Genomic DNA, 20,152 nt, shown 5'->3' with positions numbered 1-20,152 from the left:
CTTTCCCAGATATCTATTGTGGTAGAAACATTCAAGGAAAACCCCAGTCTGATGACATTACTGCCTACTGAGCAAACAGAGTCACATTCAGCCAACATTATCAACTATCCTCCTAGATGGGACTGTGCACCATCTCCTTCCTGGTATTTTTTGGGTTTGGGTTTATTAAACCCAGAAATTTTCAAAAATCCAGAAAAGCCAAATAATTGAAAATTTTCAGGTTTAATAAACCCAAACTCTAAAAATACATGGGGTCCCTTGCTGACTCCTCCCCTCAAGAGAAGCACGAGCAGAAAGAAGGGATGTACAGGCTCCAAACCATTGTTTGCGGATAAGTCATTTTCCCCTTGGATGCAAAACATAAACACTCAGCTAACACATATGATCTCTTACATGCACATCCCTGCATTATACCCATATATGTAGAACCAGTGGAACTTACATAAAACGAGTAACTGCAACCCCAGAAAAGCATATGCATAACTAGATGCAACTGCTAGACATGGGAACCATAGAATCCCATAACCCGTAGTTTATGGGCACAGGAGGTACAGTGGGCGAACGGATGTTCCTCTCCTTCAAAAGTTTCCAATCCATCTCAGTGGAGAGTTTCAGTCCGTACTCATGCTTGTTAATGGGTTCCCTCCATTAAAATGAATAGGAGGGACCAAACCCAGAAAAAAATCCAGGTGGACCTCTAACACATACATAACCGCATGTTGGTAAATTTCAGATGTGCTAAGATGGTTACAGAAACATGTCTGCCTCCAGTCTTTTAAACAACATTTCCAAATCACCCAGCGGACTTGCTATTTAACCATGCTTCCAGTCAAAAGGCTGAAAGAATTTCATTCCGTGTCAGAAAAGAACCTCCATTCATAAGAAACCTACAAGTGGCAAATATCAAAGGACAACTTCCAAGCTTATGATTTGTTTGTTAAATACTGTTTTTAGCTTTAATTTTACATGCAACAATTAACATTTTTAATTAACATGCAACAAAAGCTAGCCTGAAGTAGATGATAAAGGGACTTGGAATATTTTTACTACACAAAGACATGTGGATCAAAGACTATGTCTTTTGGCGCACTCATGGGACACTTGACAAGGCAGCCACTGGTTCACCACACACACACACCACTTGCCCTGGGCATGGGGGTGAAGAGATCCCGCACTGATGATACTTCCACAGAACAACACTAAAGACAGAGGAACCAAAGTGAGATATTGTACATTGGATGTGTGCCCTCTCTGCATGGTAGGTCTCATCACGAAGAAGGAAATGACAGAGACTGCCACATTTGGAGCACATGTGTAAAGCCAGCCATGGTAAGTTCACCGACTCCTGCCAAATTCATGTGTGAATAGCAGAATAACAAATCCAGATGTTTATTGGAAAACTATGATGGGTTACTCTGAATATACGCCTAATCAATTGGCTTCCGTCGACCAACCAGATGTTGCCGCAAAGCCTATATCTGTGGCTTAGAGGGAAAAGGCAGTCCTGTAAAAAGTAAACCGCAGCAAATAACGGCTATCTGGTACGTTGCTGTGAATGTTTATGTGTTCAGGGAACACTGATACGCCACTCAGGCCGAATGGGACCTTTGTCATGCAAGCAAAACTTTTCCTGGGGAAAATTGGGAGTTCATATATTTTTGGTGTTGACTTCTTTCTGGTCACGTCTTGGTTGATTGGTCTTCTTAGGGCCGCCAGGCACTGGGTTGGTATTCTTTGGGTTTTGCTTTGGTGCCCCGCTGCGACTGAAGGTTCTTGCATTTTGTTTTTTGTTAGGGGCTGCTTGCAACTTGAGTTCTTGGAGTCGCTGCTCCCACCTCTAAGAAAAATAATTGAAAAAAATTAGCATGTTAGTGAGAAAGGGGGGAATCTTTAAAACAGATCAAGGATAACTTTGCCATGGTTCATACATTCAGCTGGGGGAGGTGCATATGCATAATTACTTGGTGGAAGTGTGCGCCCCCCTCCACGCAGAGCATCCAATGGTATCCCTTCCACACAACCACCCATTTGCATGAAGTCCCAGAATGCATTTATTTATCATTATTTATTTAAAAGATTTATATACTGCTGTTCTTAGTGTACATTTCCCCCAGGCAACGATCAAGTAAAATCTAAAATATTCAGATAACAAGAAATGTCCTTGTATAATTATCAGAAGATTATCAATTAAATTGGGGCCATCATATCTCTAAAAGGCAAGGGTGGCTGTCTGGTGTGGATCCAAAAATCCACAAAACGGGCCACCCAGAGCTGAAAACCTAGGGTAATTCCCAAAAATACGAAAGGTTTAAAAAGTGGGAATAAATTTTCAAAAGCCACCATTTTGGGTTTGCTAGGCAAAGAAAGTGTAATGAGATCTCGTGAGAGTACCCTGCATGATCTTTACCGCCATTTTGGTTTCCTAGTCAACCTAAAACAACTTTGCTGAGGCCCAGAGCATAGGGTTGCCAGCCATAGGCTGGCAAGTAGTGGAAGAAGGATGGGGATATGGTTGGAGGGAATGACACTGCATAGGGTTGCCAATCTCCAGGTGGTGGCTGGAGATCCCCCACTATTACAATTGATCTCCAGTCGATAGAGATCAGTTCACCTGGAGAAAATGGCCACTTTGGCAATTGGACTCCATGGCATTGAAATGCCTCCCCTCTCCAAACCCTGCCCTCCTCAGGCTCCACCCCCAAAATTTTCAGGTATTTCCCAAAACGGAGCTGGCAACCCTAACATTGCACCAAAGGCACAAAATCACTTTCAGTGCAAAACTGGAAGTGACTTCACCATGCCAGCATGACACTCTAGGATCCTTCCAAAACGCTATAGTTTTACCAAAGAATTTTGGGGGTATCCTATAGTGTCATGCCAACGCAGATATGTCACTTCCAAGTTTGCTCTGGAAGTAACATCGCACCATCAGCAAGATGACTGTTCCCTCCCATTCCCCCCCCAAGTGCCCTGCCAAGGGGCAGCAGAGACAGTGGACAGACAGGCCACAACAGGAGACCTGGTAAGGGAGGCAGTTGGGGCCAGCAGAAGAAAGGGATTTCCTCTTTTCGTTGCGTTCTCTCAAATCATCCTCTTGTTTTAGTACAGGACCAACAATTAAAACAGCAGAAGGAACGGAAACAATAAAATCCAGGTAAGGGCAACGGAAGAATAGAAAACCAACAGAAAGTCTGATTATATAAATGCAACCTCTTTTTTTGGGGTGGGGGGGCAGAACACCTTAGAAACAGTTTTCATAGGCATCGCATGGAAGCTTCATGCCACGTTCTTTGTCAAGGAGATGTGCAGATTCCCAATGAGGAGACAGCTTGCGCCTCTTTGAGTAGAAGGAGGTAGAAATAAAATGTTGATGACACCAACGATGCCCCCGGGACTTCCTCTCACAGGGGACCTGCATTTTGATCCCTGTACACATGCAACATTTGCAGCATGGGCCTAGCAATGAAAAATGGAGTCTGGATCAAACTGATATCAAAATGACTGTGAGTCATGCTGAGGGCGTGTATGGAATGTGAAGACAGCTTCTCCATTAACCATGTCTCTGGTGGGGAGTCAGCGGAAAGGCCTTTTGCCCCAAGGAGCTAAGGGCCCCTCCCTGATAATGTGGACTTAGTGAATGACCCAAATAATCAAGACAATGAGCACCAGGCCAGCCCCAGCTATTTCCTTTTTATCTCACAGGCTACTCCATCATGTAAAATACTCAGCCATCAATACTTGCCTAAGCCGCCCTGAGACTGGTTTGCTGAAGATGAGGGTGGGTTATAAATTCGAAAAAAATAAAAATAAAATAAGTTTTCAATCTCCCTAAAGGAACACTCCTTGATACTTGTACCTCTAATGCAAAAGAAGAAAACTCCCCTCCACAATGCGCACAAGGACCAAAAAAAAACCTTTTCAAATGAGCTCATCTCCAGAGACATGGACTTTTCATCACTCCCACGTTCCAATGCCAGTACCCTTTCCCCTCCTCAATCTTAGCAGAAATATATAAAAAGTTATTCCTCAGTCTGTCCAATTTGTAGCTGGTTTTGGATCCCAGTCGGTTACCCCAACTGTATGGATGGCTTTTCCCACCCTGCTATGTTGAGCTTCTCCAGTCTGGTTTATTTCCCTCTCTGGAGCTGCCCCGCCATCTTCAGGAAGCAGGCTCATATGTCTTCAATTCCCCCTTTTTATTTCCTTCCTTAGTAGGAGGTCATTTGTTATGGAAAGGATTGAAATCTGTGTTTGTACTTCACAAAAAAGCAAATATCCGGCTGCAGCCGGGCAAGCAGGTGGACAAATCCCAGGACAGTCTAAAACAAGGGGGGAAGATCAACGGGAGGGGGGGTTAAGGAGGCCAATATTTATAGGGAGAACCATAGTTGGCCTCAACCATAAGCCCGGCGTAATAGTTCCGTCTTGCAGGCCCTGTGAAATTCTTGAAGATCCCGCAGGGCCCTGATCTCACTGGGGAGACTTTTCCACCAGGCAGGGGCCAGGGCAGAGAAAGCCCTGGCCGAGGCCAGCCAGATGTTCCTTGGGTTGGGAACCACCCATAGATTGTTACTCTATGAACAAAGATTTCTCTGGGGAACATACCAGGAGGCGGTCCCGTAGATACGAAGCAGAAGGATGCTTTTGCTACCTACAGGGGCTGCACGTGTACTAGTGATTTCGGTAACACCTGTGCTCCTACGACCATGTGGGAGCCACTTCCTCACTGGGCTGTCCCCCATAGCTGCAACTATGTGTTCATGTGCCTTTCCCACGCATTTGTCGGCAGCCCTCCTCACTGCACACCATTGCCCCTGCCAATGGGCTTGTGGTATCCTCATGGATTTCTCTGCTACAAAGGATAATGGTTTAAGCAAGCAACTTCCCTATGGTTGTGGGGGGGTATGAAGGGGGGGGTCTTATAAGTATAAACGATTGTGCTTCCCAATTCCCCCACATCTCCATTGCCGCTCAAGTCGTTTCCAGCTTGCACCACCACAAAGCGTTTTAAACCTCCGCTCTAAAAATATAGATTGCATGCCGCAGCCGATCTGCAATCTAAGGGGGAAATCGGCAGAGCGTGCAGAATGCTATCCAGCCACTTCAAAAAGCCAGACTCTCTGTGAGCAGCAAAATTGGCTTCTCTGGGAAAGCCCAACAAAAGATGTTTCAGAGGGAATTTCCAGCAATATAAATAGTGGAAGGGAGAAAAAGAAAAGAAGAGGAAAAAATCCCCTGGAACCCTTTGGAAGAGACTGTGATGAGCATGCCAAGGAAGTGGTCCTTGGAGTCCATCCTCTTGAAATCCTGTGGTGCAAGGGGAAAACCGGAGTCTTCTGTCCACAGAAAAGTGGCTTGTAGACATACAGACAGGGGCGGAGTTCATGTGCTCCTGAATATGGCTTCTTGTACACATGCGGTTAACTCACTAGCCACAGCACAAGCTGTAGCCAATGATAACAAGCTGTAGCCAATGGGGAGGGACTGTGGCTCAGGGGTAGAGCATCTGCTTGGCATGCAGAAGGTCCCAGGTTCCATCCCTGGCATCTCCAGAGTAAGAATTGCATCCTGTTCTGGAAGAAGGGAAGCGTAACGTGAATGAACTTACCTTGAATCTTTTGCTCAAGGGGTCCTTCCATTTTTCAACTGAGCACCCATCCAGAAGCATCAACCTGAAATTTCAATTAAGACATCAAAGAGGGCAGAACAGAAGATACAGTTCATTTCCAACTTAGAGAAGTCCCATTATAAGAAGACCGGCATGGTGCAGTGTTTCAGGTGTCAGACTAACATCCAGGAAACCCAGGTTCAGATCCCCACTTACGCTATGGAAGCATGCCGAGTGAATTTGAGCTAGTTCTCCTCTTTCAGCCTACTTCACAGGGTTGTTGTGAGGATGAAGGAGGGGAGAATAATGTATGAAATGTACTAAGCAAATAAAACACCTGACAGACCAACCCAAATTAAGCACTTTTTAAGATCCATTGATTGCAGGGGGAGAGGTCAACTCATGCTTCAGTCCATTTTGTTGAAGTCAATGTTTGTTTGTTCGTTTGTTTTCTCATTTGGGCAGGATTTTGTCCATAATGAGAGCCAGCGTGGTATAATGATTAAGAGCAGCGGACTCTAATCTTGAGATCCGGGTTTGATTCTCTCTCCTCCACATGAAGCCTACTGGGTGACCTTGGGCTAGTCACAGTTCTCTCAGAACTCTCGCAGCCTACATGGAGGCAGGTAATGGCAAACCACCTCCGAACATCTCTTGCCTTGAAAACCCCAAGGGGTCACCATAAGCCAGTTGTGCCTTGATGGCACTATTCCACCACTACATGCCCATAACGATTAATTTTTCTTTATCTTTTTCTAATATCCTCATTAGCAAAAACAATATTGATAAACATGTGGGACTACCGACATTTATATAAATTAACTTCTATGAGTTGTGTGTCCCTTTATTTTCATGATTTCAGTATCATCAATAAACAAAACATTAAAAAAATACATTGGTTTGAAGTAGGGATTCGCCACCGTTGGTTCTAAAGAAAACATAAACCTCACTTTCTCCAGCAGTAGAAAAGAGCCAGAGTCCAGTAGCACCTTAAAGACTAAGTTTCTGGCAGGGGATGAGCTTTTGTGAGACACAGTTCACTTCTTCATACAGCGAGCTACCCATCGTGATCTACTTGGCTTGTAGCAGCTTGCACTGAAAAAGCAACTCCTGAAAAGCACTCTGGCCAGCAGTGACCCCCAGTATCACGACATTTACTAGGCAGACTCTGTTTATGGGGTGGGTTGCCACTGCCTTCCCCAGTCGTCTACACTTTACCCCAGCAAGCAACCTTCAATGATAAAAGAGCATTATTTTCATTTGTTTAATGGCATCTACTGACACTGTTGCCTGACCATAGAAAAGAACGAGGGTACGAGCTTTCGTGAGCCACAGCTCACTTCTTCAGATACCTGAGGATCTGAAGAAGAGAGCTGTGGCTCACAAAAGCTCATCCCCTGCCAGAATTTTTGTTCTTCTTTAAGGTGCTACTGGACTCTTGCTCTTTCCTACTGCTGCAGACAGACTAACATGGCTACCCATCATCTACCTATCCCGCTTTCTCCAGTTTAAAGGGGAGGCTGCAGGTGCTGCTCCCATCTGGAGGGTCTTCCATGGCCACTATAGGGAGCGGGGCAAAGCTAAGCCATGCTTTCCAATAAATGCCATGTGGCAGCTCACCACCACCTAGGGTTGCCTGGTCCCCCCTGGCCACCAGCAGGGGATGGTGGGGATAGGGTTGCAGGATCCAGGTTGGGTAACTCATGGAATTTTGGGGGCGGAGCCTGGGGAGGCGATAGACCTCAGTAAGGTACAATGCCACAGAGTCCACCCTCCAAAGCATCAATTTTCTCCAGGGGAACAGATCTCTGTAGTCTGGAGATGTGCTGTAATTCCTGGGGGTCCCCAGGTCCTACCTGCAGGCCTGGCATCTCTACCGCCACTCCTTTAGAGCTTTAAAAGGATCCCCCCCTTCCATTCTGAACTGTGCGGCAGCACTGCTCGATAGAGAAAGAAAGGAGGGATGGAGGTTTTGGGCCACACCGGGTTCCTGTGTGACTGTTCTTGTGCCTATGCTTTTGTGCAATCACAAATTCACATAGATGAGCCAACCTCATTAAATCATTCACAAAATCATGATGTATGTATGCCAAAATATAATATATCCAACCAATACATGCAACAATCATACAATAAACACATACACTAATATCAGCTATGATCCTGAATAACTATCTGCTATGCAATGAAAATCCTAAAGTTACAGAACAATTTCACATAAAGTCAGTTCAGTGCAGCTGTAGTGACTTGAATTCACCAGAACTCAGTTCATAGGCAAACAGCTGAATCAATGCAAACAGCTGAATCAATGCATAGTTGATATTAGTGTTTGTGTTTATTGAATGACTGTTGCATGTATTGGTTGGATATATTATATTCTGGCATACATACTTCATGGTTTTGTGAATGTCATTTCATGCAGTTGGCTCATCTATGTGAATTATATTTGTGATTGCAGTACGTTGTACAAAGAGGTGTTGTGGCTGTTTATTACATATGCTTTTGTGCAGGGATGATATGAGAAGGGGAAGGAGCATGGGACAGCCACGAGAAGTGACACTGGAATCGTGAGTGCAGGGGGGGATGCTTGTGCTGCTGCTGTGGTAGGAGAACATTTTCGAATGTGGATCCAGCCAGACCCCTAGGAAGCTTTTCTTGCTATGGCCCAAGTTCACCACAACACTTCTGCTTTCCTCTAATCCAAGACAGAGTCAGACATCTCCTACAAATGCCACTCATCCCCTCAATATAATCATGGAAGGGGAAACGGCGATAGGAAACAAGCATGTGGTATTTTTTTCAGCACTCGTCCAAGCAAGTGACCGTTACTTCTGACATTTTTTAAAGCCACTGTAACTTAAGCCTTGTTTACATACTGCCAAGTTCAATGGGAAACACAATATGTTGTTTTTGATGAATCCTCCCAATCCTTTGACAAAGAATATATAACGAAAACCTCAGTGACCTTTAAAAACAGCATCGGCAAACTTGTTCCATATTGGAATTATGTAAGTCTTTCTAAACGTTTCCCATTCCTGAGCCGTATTTATTTTGAAAGGCTTAACCCTGATGCTCCCACATTCTCAAACACCACAAGATTAATCAATATCATGTTTCTGACACATTCCCCCTTAGTTTCAATCCTATTGTCACCAGAATAAAAACTGGAAACTCATTCCACACAAACATAAGAAACTGCTTTATATTAAGCCTCATCACTGGTCCTTCTAGGTAAGTATTATCTCCTCTAATTGGTAGTATTATGTCAGGGTCTCAAGTAAGAAGAAAAAGAGTAGTTGGTTTTTATACGCCAATTTTGTCTACCTTGCAAAGAGAATCAAACCGGTTTACAATCTCCTTCCCTTCCTCTCCCCACCACAGACACCTTGTGAGGTAGATGAGGCTGAGAGAGCTCTACGAGAACAGTGACTAGCCCAAGGTCACCCAGCTGGCTTCACGTGGAGGAGTGCAGAAACCAACCAGGTTCACCAGATTAGCATCCGCCGCACTTGTGGAGGGGTGAGGAATCAAACTCAGTTCTCCAGATTAGAGTCCACTGCTCTTAACTACTACACCACACTGGTCTTTCTTGAGAGGTGATATCTTTAACGTCAGACGCCAGGGACCGAACCAGGAATCTTCTGTATGAAAAACATGGGTTCTACCACTGAGCTCTGTTCCCATCCCCTTAACCCTTGCTTAAACACAAATTTCTGCTTATCTCCTGTCTCACCCCTCTGCTTTGAAAAGGAAAGGGGGAAGTTTGGCAGTCATGTCACTCTCCATACCCTTGCATTAGAGCTCAGATTTTATCATTAATAATAGTCAAATGTGTATCCTACTTTTCTTCCAAAAAGCTAACAACTCTCACTGGTAACACAGACTGAGAGATCGCGATTGATCCAAAGTCAGCCAGTGAGCGTCCTGAATGGGCAGGGATTTCAACCTAGATCAGTCCAATTATAACTCTCGCACACGAGCCATACACCACATTGGGTCTCACTACGGTTGCATTCTCAGCCCTTCAATAAGTAGATGATACTGACCCGATTAACAGAGTTCTTTTAAGGATTAGTTCTTGTCTCCCCATCTTAGTAGGGTTGACAACCTCGAGGTACTAGCTGGAGATCTCCTGCTATTACAACTGATCTCTAGCTGATAGAGACCAGTTCACCTGGAGAAAATGGCCACTTTAGCAAATTGGCCTCTATGGCATTGAAGTCCCTCCCCTTTCCAAACCCCACCCTCCTCAGGCTCGCCCCCAAAATTTCCAGGTATTTCCTAACCCGGATCTGGCAACTCTAGATCTCACAGGCATGCATGGAGCTGCCTCACTCTGGAGGCATATTTATTTATTCAAACCATTTATATGCCCGCCTTTCCTTCAACCAGCTCAGGACCCAAGACAAATAGAAATAATATGAAATGCAATAAAACAATCTACAATCAAGAGTTAAAATCAATTAAACATTAGAACAATAAATATAACATGCATTAAAATGACATTAACATACCAGCACCCAGCTAGCAAGATCATCCAGCCAGTGTGGTATAGTGTTTAACAGCAGTGGTTTGGAGCGGTGGACTCTGATCTGGAAAACCGGGTTTGATTCCCCACTCCTCCACATGAGCAGCAGAGGCTAATCTGGTGAACTGGGTTTCCCCACTCCTACACATGAAGCCAGCTGGGTGACCTTGGGCTAGTCACAGCTCTTAGAACTCTCTCAGCCCCATCTACCTCTCAGGGTATCTGCTGTGGGGAGGGGGAGGGAAGGCGATTGTAAGCCAGTTTGATTCTCCCTTAAGTGGTAGAAAAAATTGTTTATTATGTTTGCCAAAAAAAGAGAACAAAACATTCTTAACTCAAATGCAGATTCTTGCTACAGTATTGCCGCTTACCTTGAGCGCCATTCATAGCACATAATGAGGACATCTTGATTTGGTGCAAGAGGTGGGCATCGGCAGGACGAATTGGCATACAGATGGACTTGGGAGTGGGGAATTGGAGTTGATGATTTTAAGACTTCGTTCACTTCGACAGTTGTGACTATTTCATTACAGCTGCCTCTCTCCAGGCTCTTGGCTTTTGCACGGAGAACTGCAACATACAACGCAACAGGATGAATAGATATGCTGTGTATTTACTCCCAAGCAAGCTCCTCTGCATAGCTCACTTTCTAGGGCAGGGTCCGCTACCATGTTGAGCTTGGAGGCACTTTGGAACATGGTAACAGGGAATGGGCACCACCACAAAATGACTGCCATTAATGGCGGGGCCAACAGAAAATGGTGGGAGGTCAGAATAGCGGTACCCAAGGTTGGGTAGAAAGAAAAAAAATATGTATATAAATGCTGAAAATGCTGAAAATATAATTTATTCGAAGCGCTATGTAAAGGTTAAAAATATTTAAAAACATTAAAATAGCACAATGGCATTTCCTAAGGTTGATATCTGTAACCACATACCAAACACGTTTCGGCCTATTGGGCCTTCATCCGTGGTTAATTAAAACCCATGTTAAGCCTGCACACATTTACATAAATAAACAAATACATATACAAACAGTTCAAATCAAAGCAGGCATGTGTATAGATTGTAAAATCTATTACCAATTACTCAAAACATCTGGTCAGATTGGTTCTAGTTGTAATACTGGTTTGTATATGTCTCTCATATACGATGTGTGCAGTTATCAACCTAGTAGAGCAGGGTCAAAACAACCTCTTGCTCCACTGAGATGTAGGAAAGCTATGATTGGCTCTTTTCAAAAGTGGATGCTAGGAAACACACTGGTAAAGACCATGGTACCACCAGGCACGATGATGGGGATCACAGCTCTAGGGAGTATGTCCCCTTGGATTACGGAACTCGTTTCTGAGTATTAAAATGTGTCTGTTCTTTCAAAAGTTCTGAGGGTTTTTCTTTTCTTTTCCTGGTATACCATATCTCTAAGTGGTTATATTATGACTCAGTCCCTCCAGCTGCCGTTAAAGCAATCATGGATTTACAAGTTTCGACATGCAGATGGGTCTGTGCATTCAGATGTGCATCCTATGGAAAGCAATGCAGTGTGGACATTCATAGCCCCTGCTCTTGGATGTGCAGTCTGATGCATATCAGGATACGTATCAGATTTACGCCTACCATTTCATTCTGATCCAATAAGTCTTGTGTGAAGAAGTTCACCTATGCTTCTGGACCTCTTTAGATGGATCAGTGTAACAGTGATTTAATGATCTCATTTTTATTCATCATCAGCTGTTTTGGGAACTAAAGAGCTGGAAAATAGTACATATGTGGAAATAATAAAGTTTTGATCCAGTCCTCATAATCAAATCTCTTGATCCCTGCAAAATATTCCATCTCATCGCACCCTATGCCTGTCCCCTCTGGGTCCCACCTCAAAGATTCTAAACCTGCGGGAAAGCAATTTGGCTCCTTGTATTTAGTCAAAAGGGTGTTTTAGATGTTGTTTAAATAATGAGTAATAAAATACTGCTAACATTACTACTAATAAAACATGTAAAATGGTTGAGAAAAGAAGCTGGGTGATATTTGTATATTTATTTGGCACAAAAGCTTACCCCATTTACATCTAGAAAATGAAGCAAGTAATTGTAATGTAGTTTTCTAGTTCTAGCAAAACTGCCCAATAAAACACATCTCTTTCTTTCTCTCTTTCTTTCACATGGTTCCACTTAGTAAAATCAATACCAACTTCTCTAAAATGACTTATAATTTAATCATTTGAATTTATAAAAGGGTTTTTTAACATTTAAAGGAAGAACCTGACCTACTTTTGTGATTTCCACAGAAGTCTACCACCTCAAAATGGAACATCTTTGCTTGGAAGTAAGTCAACTGGCTTCAGTCTAAATTATTTACACATTTGCTGAATCATATCTACACATCAAGATATATTTATTTTATTTACTTCTTATATACCCCACCTTTCTTCTCAAAGGGTACCCAAAGTGACATACAACATTCTTCCCATCTACATGTTATCTTCACGGCACACTAGAGATTTGAACTTGGGTCTCTTAGATCCAGATCTGACACTCTAACCACTATATAGAGTCTGGGATGGGGGGAGAAGAAAGCTGGAATGGTGCACACCCACTTGGCAATAAATTCTATTAAACTCAGTGGAACATTTCTGAGTAAATGTGCATAAAATTGGGATACACAGTTACAATCCCATGCAAATTTATTAGGAAGCTCCCTGATCCTGTTGTGCATCCTATGGAAAACTGGACCCATTAAAATCAATGGCACCTGCTTCCGAATAAACATGATTAGGATTGGCATGTAATTCTGAGTAAATCACTGGAGCCACTCTGTGCATGTTTCAGAAGTAATACCAGTGAGTGCAATGGGATTTATCCCAAATAAGTGTGCAGGGAATTGGAGCCCTAAACTTTCATTTAAGTTACTTTCATTTAAGTAACTTAAAAACACATAGATTTCAAATGGACTTCTGCCTACCTTACTCCAGGTTGTATCCAAAGAGCCTTAGGTACCACGTTGTTTGAAGCCCACAGTGGTCTTCAATTAAACAATTATTTTAGTGCTTTCACAACTTAGACCACAAGCTAGATAGGTTCATTGTAATGTACCATCATCAAACATCTATCTGGAATTAACAACTGCTTGTATTTGATCTAACTGAGAATTTCCATCTCCTGAAGATCAATGCTTTTTTCTTAGTTAGAATGTGGGAAAGAGTACAAGGAAACTGGGAAAAACCAGAAGGGACGAATTCTTTTAAACAGTTTCCCTCAAGATACTGGTTGGCTAAGGAATGAATCAGATTTCATAATCGTGAAAAGAGATCTTGTCCACAGCAGTCTAGGTGGGGAAAACGATACAGTGATGAAAATCATCCCAATCACACCAAGAAGGAAGAGAGGTGAGTTCAAACACTTAAAGACAAAATGCAGGGATTTTTAAAAAATTAACTTACCGTAGCTGTAGTTTTTGGCGAGGTACGTGGCCAGCGTTGGCTTGATCTTCCTACATTTGCATTGACCTTTTTGGTAAAAGAGAGAGAATAACAAGAGACGGGGAATATGTCACCCGGGATACTTTCAGTGCCGGGATTTGTTTTCAGGAGGCTGGCAGGGCGGAGGAGGAGGAGAGACTCACCGGGGCTGAACTGCTTACACTCCTCAGGCGGAGGTCTCTCCTGAACCATCACGTCATCCGCTAAGTCAATCCACTTCACGTCTTCTGGACAAGGGAAAACAAAAAGGCCCTGAGGGATTTGCTCAGGAAGGGTCTGGAGGGAGGGAGCTCGTCCATCCTGAACACAGTTCGACAGCATCTAGCCCTCCCACCTTTGCGGATAGGCATTTCCCCTCCCTCCGATGCCTGCAACCCTCCCGGGAAACTCCGGAGATCCCTTTTCAAAGCTGATGTATGGCCGATACTCAGCAGCAAATCCCATCGAGCCTCATGGGATTTACTCCCAAGTCAACGCGTGCACATGGGGATCACAGCCTTGGCTCCAGCCCTGGGAACTGGTAGGAGGCAGGGGTCTTCACTGATTCCATCTATTTGCATACCGCTTTTGCTGGTGCGCTCACTGCGGTTTCCCAGTATACAAAATGAAAATGTGTACATTCGGAAAATAGATATTAATCAGTTAAAACCAGCATCATTAAGACCCTGGAAATGGCAGAATAAAACACACAAACAACTAAGCAAGCAGCCTTTTTAAACGAACAGATCTGCTCTGTTCCCTCCCGGTCCACAACTTGCACCCAGGTGACCTTAGCAAACTGAGTGTGTGCGTGCGCGTTAAGTGCCGTCCAGTCTCTTCCGACTCATGGCAACCCTACAAAACATTGTCCTCCAAAATGTCCTATCCTTAACAGCCTTACTCAGGTCTTGCAAACTGTGGGCTCTGGCTTCCTTGATAGTCGATCCCTCTCATATTGGGTCTTCCCCTTTACCTGCTGCCTTCAAATTTTCCTAGCATGGCAAAGTTTAAGCGGGCAGTAATTCAGAAGGAATAGGGAGGGGCCTATTTCCTAGCCTACTTCTGAGTAAAGATGCCTGGGATGAACAACTCATTCCTTGGAAAGAAAGTTCCACTAAAATCAGTGAGATGTTTCCAGGTGCAAGTTATTATTATTATTATGAAGAGTTGGTTTTTATATGCCAACTTTCTCTACCACTTAAGGAAGAATCAAACCAGCTTACAACCGCCTTCCCTTCCCACAACAGGCACCCTGTGAGGTAGGTGAGGCTGAGAGAGTGTGACTAGCCCAAGATCACCCAGCAGGCTTCATGGGTAGGAGCGGGAAACCAACCTGGTTCACCAGATTAGCGCCTGCCACTCATGTGGAGGAGTGGGGAATCAAACCTGGTTCTCCAGATCAGAGTCCACCGCTCCAAACCACCGCTCTTAACCACTACGCTGCACTGGCTCTCTAGCAAGAAGAGTTGGATTCTTACACCCCGTTTTTCTTTACCTCTAAGGAATCTCAAATCAGTGGGTTATAGAGCAAATCAAGCCTGAACTGACCCTAGAAGCTAAAATGACTAAACTGAGGATGTCGTATTTTGGTCCTGTCATGAGACGACAAGAGTCACTGGAAAAGACCGTCATGCTAGGAAAAGTTGAGGGCAGTAGGAAAAGAGGAAGACCCAACAAGAGATGGATTGACTCAATAAAGGAAGCCACAGCCTTCAATTTGCAAGATCTGAACAAGGCTGTCAAAGATAGGACATTGTGGAGGACTTTCATTCATAGGGTAGCCATGAGACGGAAGTGACTTGATGGCACTTAACACACACACACAAGGAGTCTTAAAGCGGCTTACAATCACCTCCCCACAACAAACACCCTGTGAGGTAGGTGGGGCTGAGAGAGCTGTGACTAAACCACGGTCACCAGCTGGCTTCATGCGGAGGAGCGGAGAAACCAACCCGGGTTCTCCAGCTCAGAGTCCACCGCTCCAAACCACCACGCCGCACTGGCTCTCTAGCAAGAAGAAGAGTTGGTTCTTACACCCCGTTTTTCTCTACCTCTAAGGAGTCTTAAAGCGGCTTACAATCCCCTCCCCCCCCCAACAAGCACCCTGTGAGGTGGGTGAGGCTGAGAGAGCTGTGACTAGCCCCCGGTCCCCAGCTGGCTTCACGCGGAGGAGCGGCGAAACCAACCCGGTTCTCCAGCTCTGAGTCCATTGCTCCAAGCCCCTGCTCTTAACCCCGACGCCACGCTAGTGGATGATGATGATGATGATTTTTTAAAAATACATATATTTTTTATTTTTTCTTCATTTAACATATCCATAAAAACAATAGAATAATAATAATAATAAAGAGAAAAACCAATAATATTTCTATTGGTTCTCGTAGGTCATCCGGGCTGTGTAACCGTGGTCTTGGTATTTTCTTTCCTGACGTTTCGCCAGCGGATGCCGGCCACAGCTGCTGGCGAAACGACCGGAAAGAAGATCCCAAGGCCACGGTCACACAGCCCGGATAGCCTACGAGAACCAATGAACTCTGACCGTGAAAGCCAATAAATAATCTTTCCAATTCAACGATCAAGCGACTTCCCCCTCTCCCGTCTAAAATGAAATTGTACAATCTTTTGCGAACAGAACTAAGAGGATGAGGATGCTGAGGATGCTGAGGATGCTGAGGATGGGGCTGCAGGCGCCCTGCCCCGGGGGAGGGGGGGGCTCACCTTGGGGCAGGTCGGTGACGACGGCCTCGGGGGCGATGCAGACGGCGCGCTCGTACTGGGGCAGGTGGTCGCAGGCCAGGGCGTGGGGCCAGGAGTGGTTGTAGCGGCGCAGGAGGGGCAGGCAGCCGTCGCGGGCGCGCTGGCAGAGCGAGCGGCAGGGCTGCACGGGCTCGCGCAGCACCTCGGGGGCGCAGAGGGGCGCGTGCATGGCGCACAGGAAGAAGCGGAGCACGGGGCTGCAGGCGGCCGCCACCAGCTCGTGGTACTGCTCCACGGCCAGCGCCGCGTTGTCCTGCGTGCCGTGGTGCAGGTGGTTGGGCATGCGCGTCAGGTTCCAGGGCATGCGGCGGCACAGGGGGATGCGCACCGGCTCGCACGGGGAGCCCGCCGGGCCGCCCCCCGACGGCCGCAGCAAGGCGCCCAGCCACAGCCACAGCGCCCACATCGCCGCTCGGGGGGCTTCTCCTCTGGGGCCAGCGGACGCCGAGCCGCAGCCCTCGCCCCGACGGGGCGGCCTTTATAGCCGGGGCGGGACGGGATCGGTCTCTTTGGCCTGCTGGGGAGGGATCGGGGGGGGGGGCAAGGGGAGATGGCTTCTCCCCAGGCGCGCCCGTCGGGTTGACCTCGCCTCCTTTCGATTTCCACCCCCCCACCCCCCCAGGCCCCCAGGCGACGTCCTCGCCGGCTGCGCATTTCTCACCGCGGCGATCATTCCCCCCCCCCTCCTTCCTCGCAGGGCTTTGATGCCTGCAATAAATTCCGACGGGAGATTTAGGGGAGGCGCATGCATGCATGCATGCGCGGAGGGGAGGGGGGAGCGCTGTCTCTTTTCGTTTGCCTTTGCAACTACGGATTCAGACTACGGATTCGGAGTGGGTCCGGGAATGGGGAGGGGGGCAGGATGCCCCCGTCCCGCAAAGGTCGCCTTTCCAAACAGCCCGATGGAAAGTTTTCCCTCTCTTCGAAGTCCGGACCCGCCTGGTCGAAAGCCTGCGGTTCTTCCTGCCGCCTCTAGGGGGCTGCCCTGTAGAGTTCGCTATCGAGAACCGTCCGTGGATAACATGGGATTTGTGGGAGAAAGGGAGGCATGGACCACAGGCTGTGTCAATGAGCTTAACTGGGGAAATATTAAGGGATACGTTTTGATCTGATTCAGATTGTTTGAAGTAATTGAGATACCAAAGTTAAAGATCGGGTTTTAAGATAAGGATAAACGTGGGTTATTATAATGAATTAGACTTTAATCACAAAGAGAGAAATAAAGATATTAAATGGATAGAGGAGGGAAGAGGGGAAGTTAATTATATACTTTTTTTTAGTGATAAGATAGAAATTGTTCATATTATATACTACGACTGGAATGATATAAGTGAATGTGAATAAGTTTGAATTTTTTTTTAAAAAAGAGAATCGTCCATGGATACCCACAAATATCTCTAATGTGGATGATATCCTGTTAATACGCATTGCAAGTAAATCAAAGGAGTCTCAAAGAAATCTTACAGTCTTAAATACAATTTTTGGGAAACAAATCACACTGCACTTAGTGGGGCTCATACAGTTGAACTACGTCCGTGCTTATTATTTCTTCCCCCTTTTTTCCCCGGGGGAGGATCCTAAGCAGGTTACATCTTTCTGTCTCCCTCTGTTCTATCATAAAAACATAGGAAAAGCCATGCTGGATCAGTCCAAGGCCCATCAGGTCCAGCAGTCTGTTCACACAGTGGCCAACCAGGCGCCTCTAGGAAGCCCACAAACAAGATGACCGCAGCAGCACCATCCTGCCTGTGCTTCACAGCACCTAGTACAATAGGCATGCTCCTCTGATACTAGAGAGAATGGGTATGCATCATGACTAGTATTTCACAACCCTGTGAGGTAGATCCGGCTGAGAAGGTGTGTCTGGCCCAAGGTCAGCCAGCTAGCTGCCATGGCTGAAGGGATTCGAACATGGGTCTCTTAGATCCTAGCCCAACACTCTAATCACTACACAGCACTCTTACCATGCATTTTAAAAGGAAGGTGGGGGGGATTCCTCCCTTGGGACACCAGGAAGAAGTGAGAATTATCTTCAAATGCAACCAGCTGGAAATAATGTTAAACTTTCCACCTATGATGCAGGAGCATCATTTCGAGACATAAATTAGGAGGCGCATCTCATTATATATCTTTCAAATTAAAAACATGCCAAGGTAAGAGTTGGGCAAAGCCTAGCCCCAAGATCATGCATGGGCTTCTTTGTAAGAGACTTAGGCAGATCATGAGAAGGAGGGCAGGAAGGGTCGTGTCAGTGTTTGGCTCTCACGCCCCTTTCTTACATGCCCAGGATAATGCTGATTGCCACTTTGGGGTCAGGAAGCAATTTTCCTCCAGGCCAGATTGGCCAGGGAACCTGAAGGATTTTTTGGCCATTTACTGAGCATGGAGTACAGGTCTTTGGGGGGGAGGCAGTTGTGAATTTCCTGCACTATGCAGGGGGTTTGACTAGATGACCCTAGTGGTCCCTTCCAACTCTTACGTTTCTAGTGGAATTCTAGTGGAATTCTGTGGACTCGCATCCAAGTAAACGGCCATTTAGTAGCCTGAATAACTCTTACTAACCCTATCTTGTCAAGGCTTGAAGCTTTACAGGATTGGCCCTGGTTAGTACTTGGATGGGAGACCACCAAGGAAGACTGGGGTTGCAACAGAGAAACGGCAATGGCAAACCACCTCTGCTCATCTCTTGCCTTGAAAACCCCATAGTCCTGGGGTTGCCATGAGTTGGTTGTGATTTGATGGCAGACAGTCATTATTAAATGGTCTTTTGATCAAAGTATAATCATACTTTCCAACAGTTGTAATAGAAGTGGTAGAAGGATAAGCAACAGGCTACTGTGACGTTTCATTTTTTATGAGGAACAAATACATAGGATTTACTGCCCAGCAAACAGGGCAGCACATTATTATTCAAAATAAGTATGTTCACAGGTGATCTTCCGCAAGGCATGGGGCCTTACTAAATAAAACATGAGCCCAGTGGTACCTTTAAAAAACTAACATTACACATTTCAGTTCTAACTCTCGATGGAATAGGGGCTGTTCATCTTTTAAGGTACCACGGGACTCCTGTTGCCGCCACAGACTAACATGGTTTCCCATTTGGAAGAAGAGATTGTGTTATCACTGTGCAAAAACAAAAATGCAGAACTGGATATTCCTGAGTGGACATGACAATTCAGTTGAAAAGCATTGCGATGGTTTAATAAGGGCACAGTATCCAAAGATAGCTTGATGAACTCTCCTGTTCTTCAAATCTAAATGGACATGATTTCTAGACTGGGATATGTGTGGCATAGTTAAATTGTGGAACTTTCTGCCCCAGGATGTGGTGATGCCTATTATATTGATGCCTATTATATTCGGTGCTGTGGAACATAGGCAGGATAATGCTGCAGTCGTTTTATTTGTGGGCTTCATAGAGGCACCTGGTTGGCCACTGTGGAACAGACTGCTGGACTTGATGGGCCTTGGCTTCTCTTATGTTCTTACTTCGTATTGGAATCGAGCACGGCAACGAACACAAGCAGCCTAGGAAAGAAAGCACACGATGAAACCGTTGGGTTTAATAACAAGTATTCTTTCCCGTATTGGTTGTTCCGCAGCTTGATGGCCTGGGATGCTGAGCTCCCCACCACGCCTAGAGTTGGAGACACTGTGGCTCAGCGGCAGAGCATCTGCTTGAGACGCAGAAGGTCCCAGGTTCAATCCCCAGCATCTCCAGCTAAAGGGCTCAGGCATATAGGTGATGTGAGAGACTCCTGCCTGAAACCCTGGAGAGCCGCTGACTTTGATGGACCGA

At 45.6% G+C, this 20,152-nt stretch overlaps 1 protein-coding gene across 1 annotated transcript; it reads right to left on the bottom strand.

The window, feature by feature from the left end:
- Positions 1 to 1,648: 1,648 nt before the first annotated feature.
- Positions 1,649 to 16,756, bottom strand: SFRP4 (secreted frizzled related protein 4). Its single transcript, XM_056857745.1, has 6 exons — positions 16,312 to 16,756; positions 13,758 to 13,841; positions 13,576 to 13,641; positions 10,508 to 10,706; positions 5,609 to 5,672; positions 1,649 to 1,837 (listed from the first exon to the last, which is right to left on the bottom strand). Exons 1-6 carry the CDS (start codon positions 16,754 to 16,756, stop codon positions 1,649 to 1,651), a joined length of 1,047 nt encoding a protein of 348 aa, XP_056713723.1.
- Between the last annotated feature and the right edge of the window lie 3,396 nt (positions 16,757 to 20,152).

The sequence above is a fragment of the Euleptes europaea genome, chromosome 11, assembly GCF_029931775.1.
Source record: "Euleptes europaea isolate rEulEur1 chromosome 11, rEulEur1.hap1, whole genome shotgun sequence".
NCBI lineage: Eukaryota > Metazoa > Chordata > Lepidosauria > Squamata > Sphaerodactylidae > Euleptes > Euleptes europaea.
Note: the sequence above shows the minus strand (reverse complement) of the source record. Positions and strands in the feature narration are given on the sequence as shown.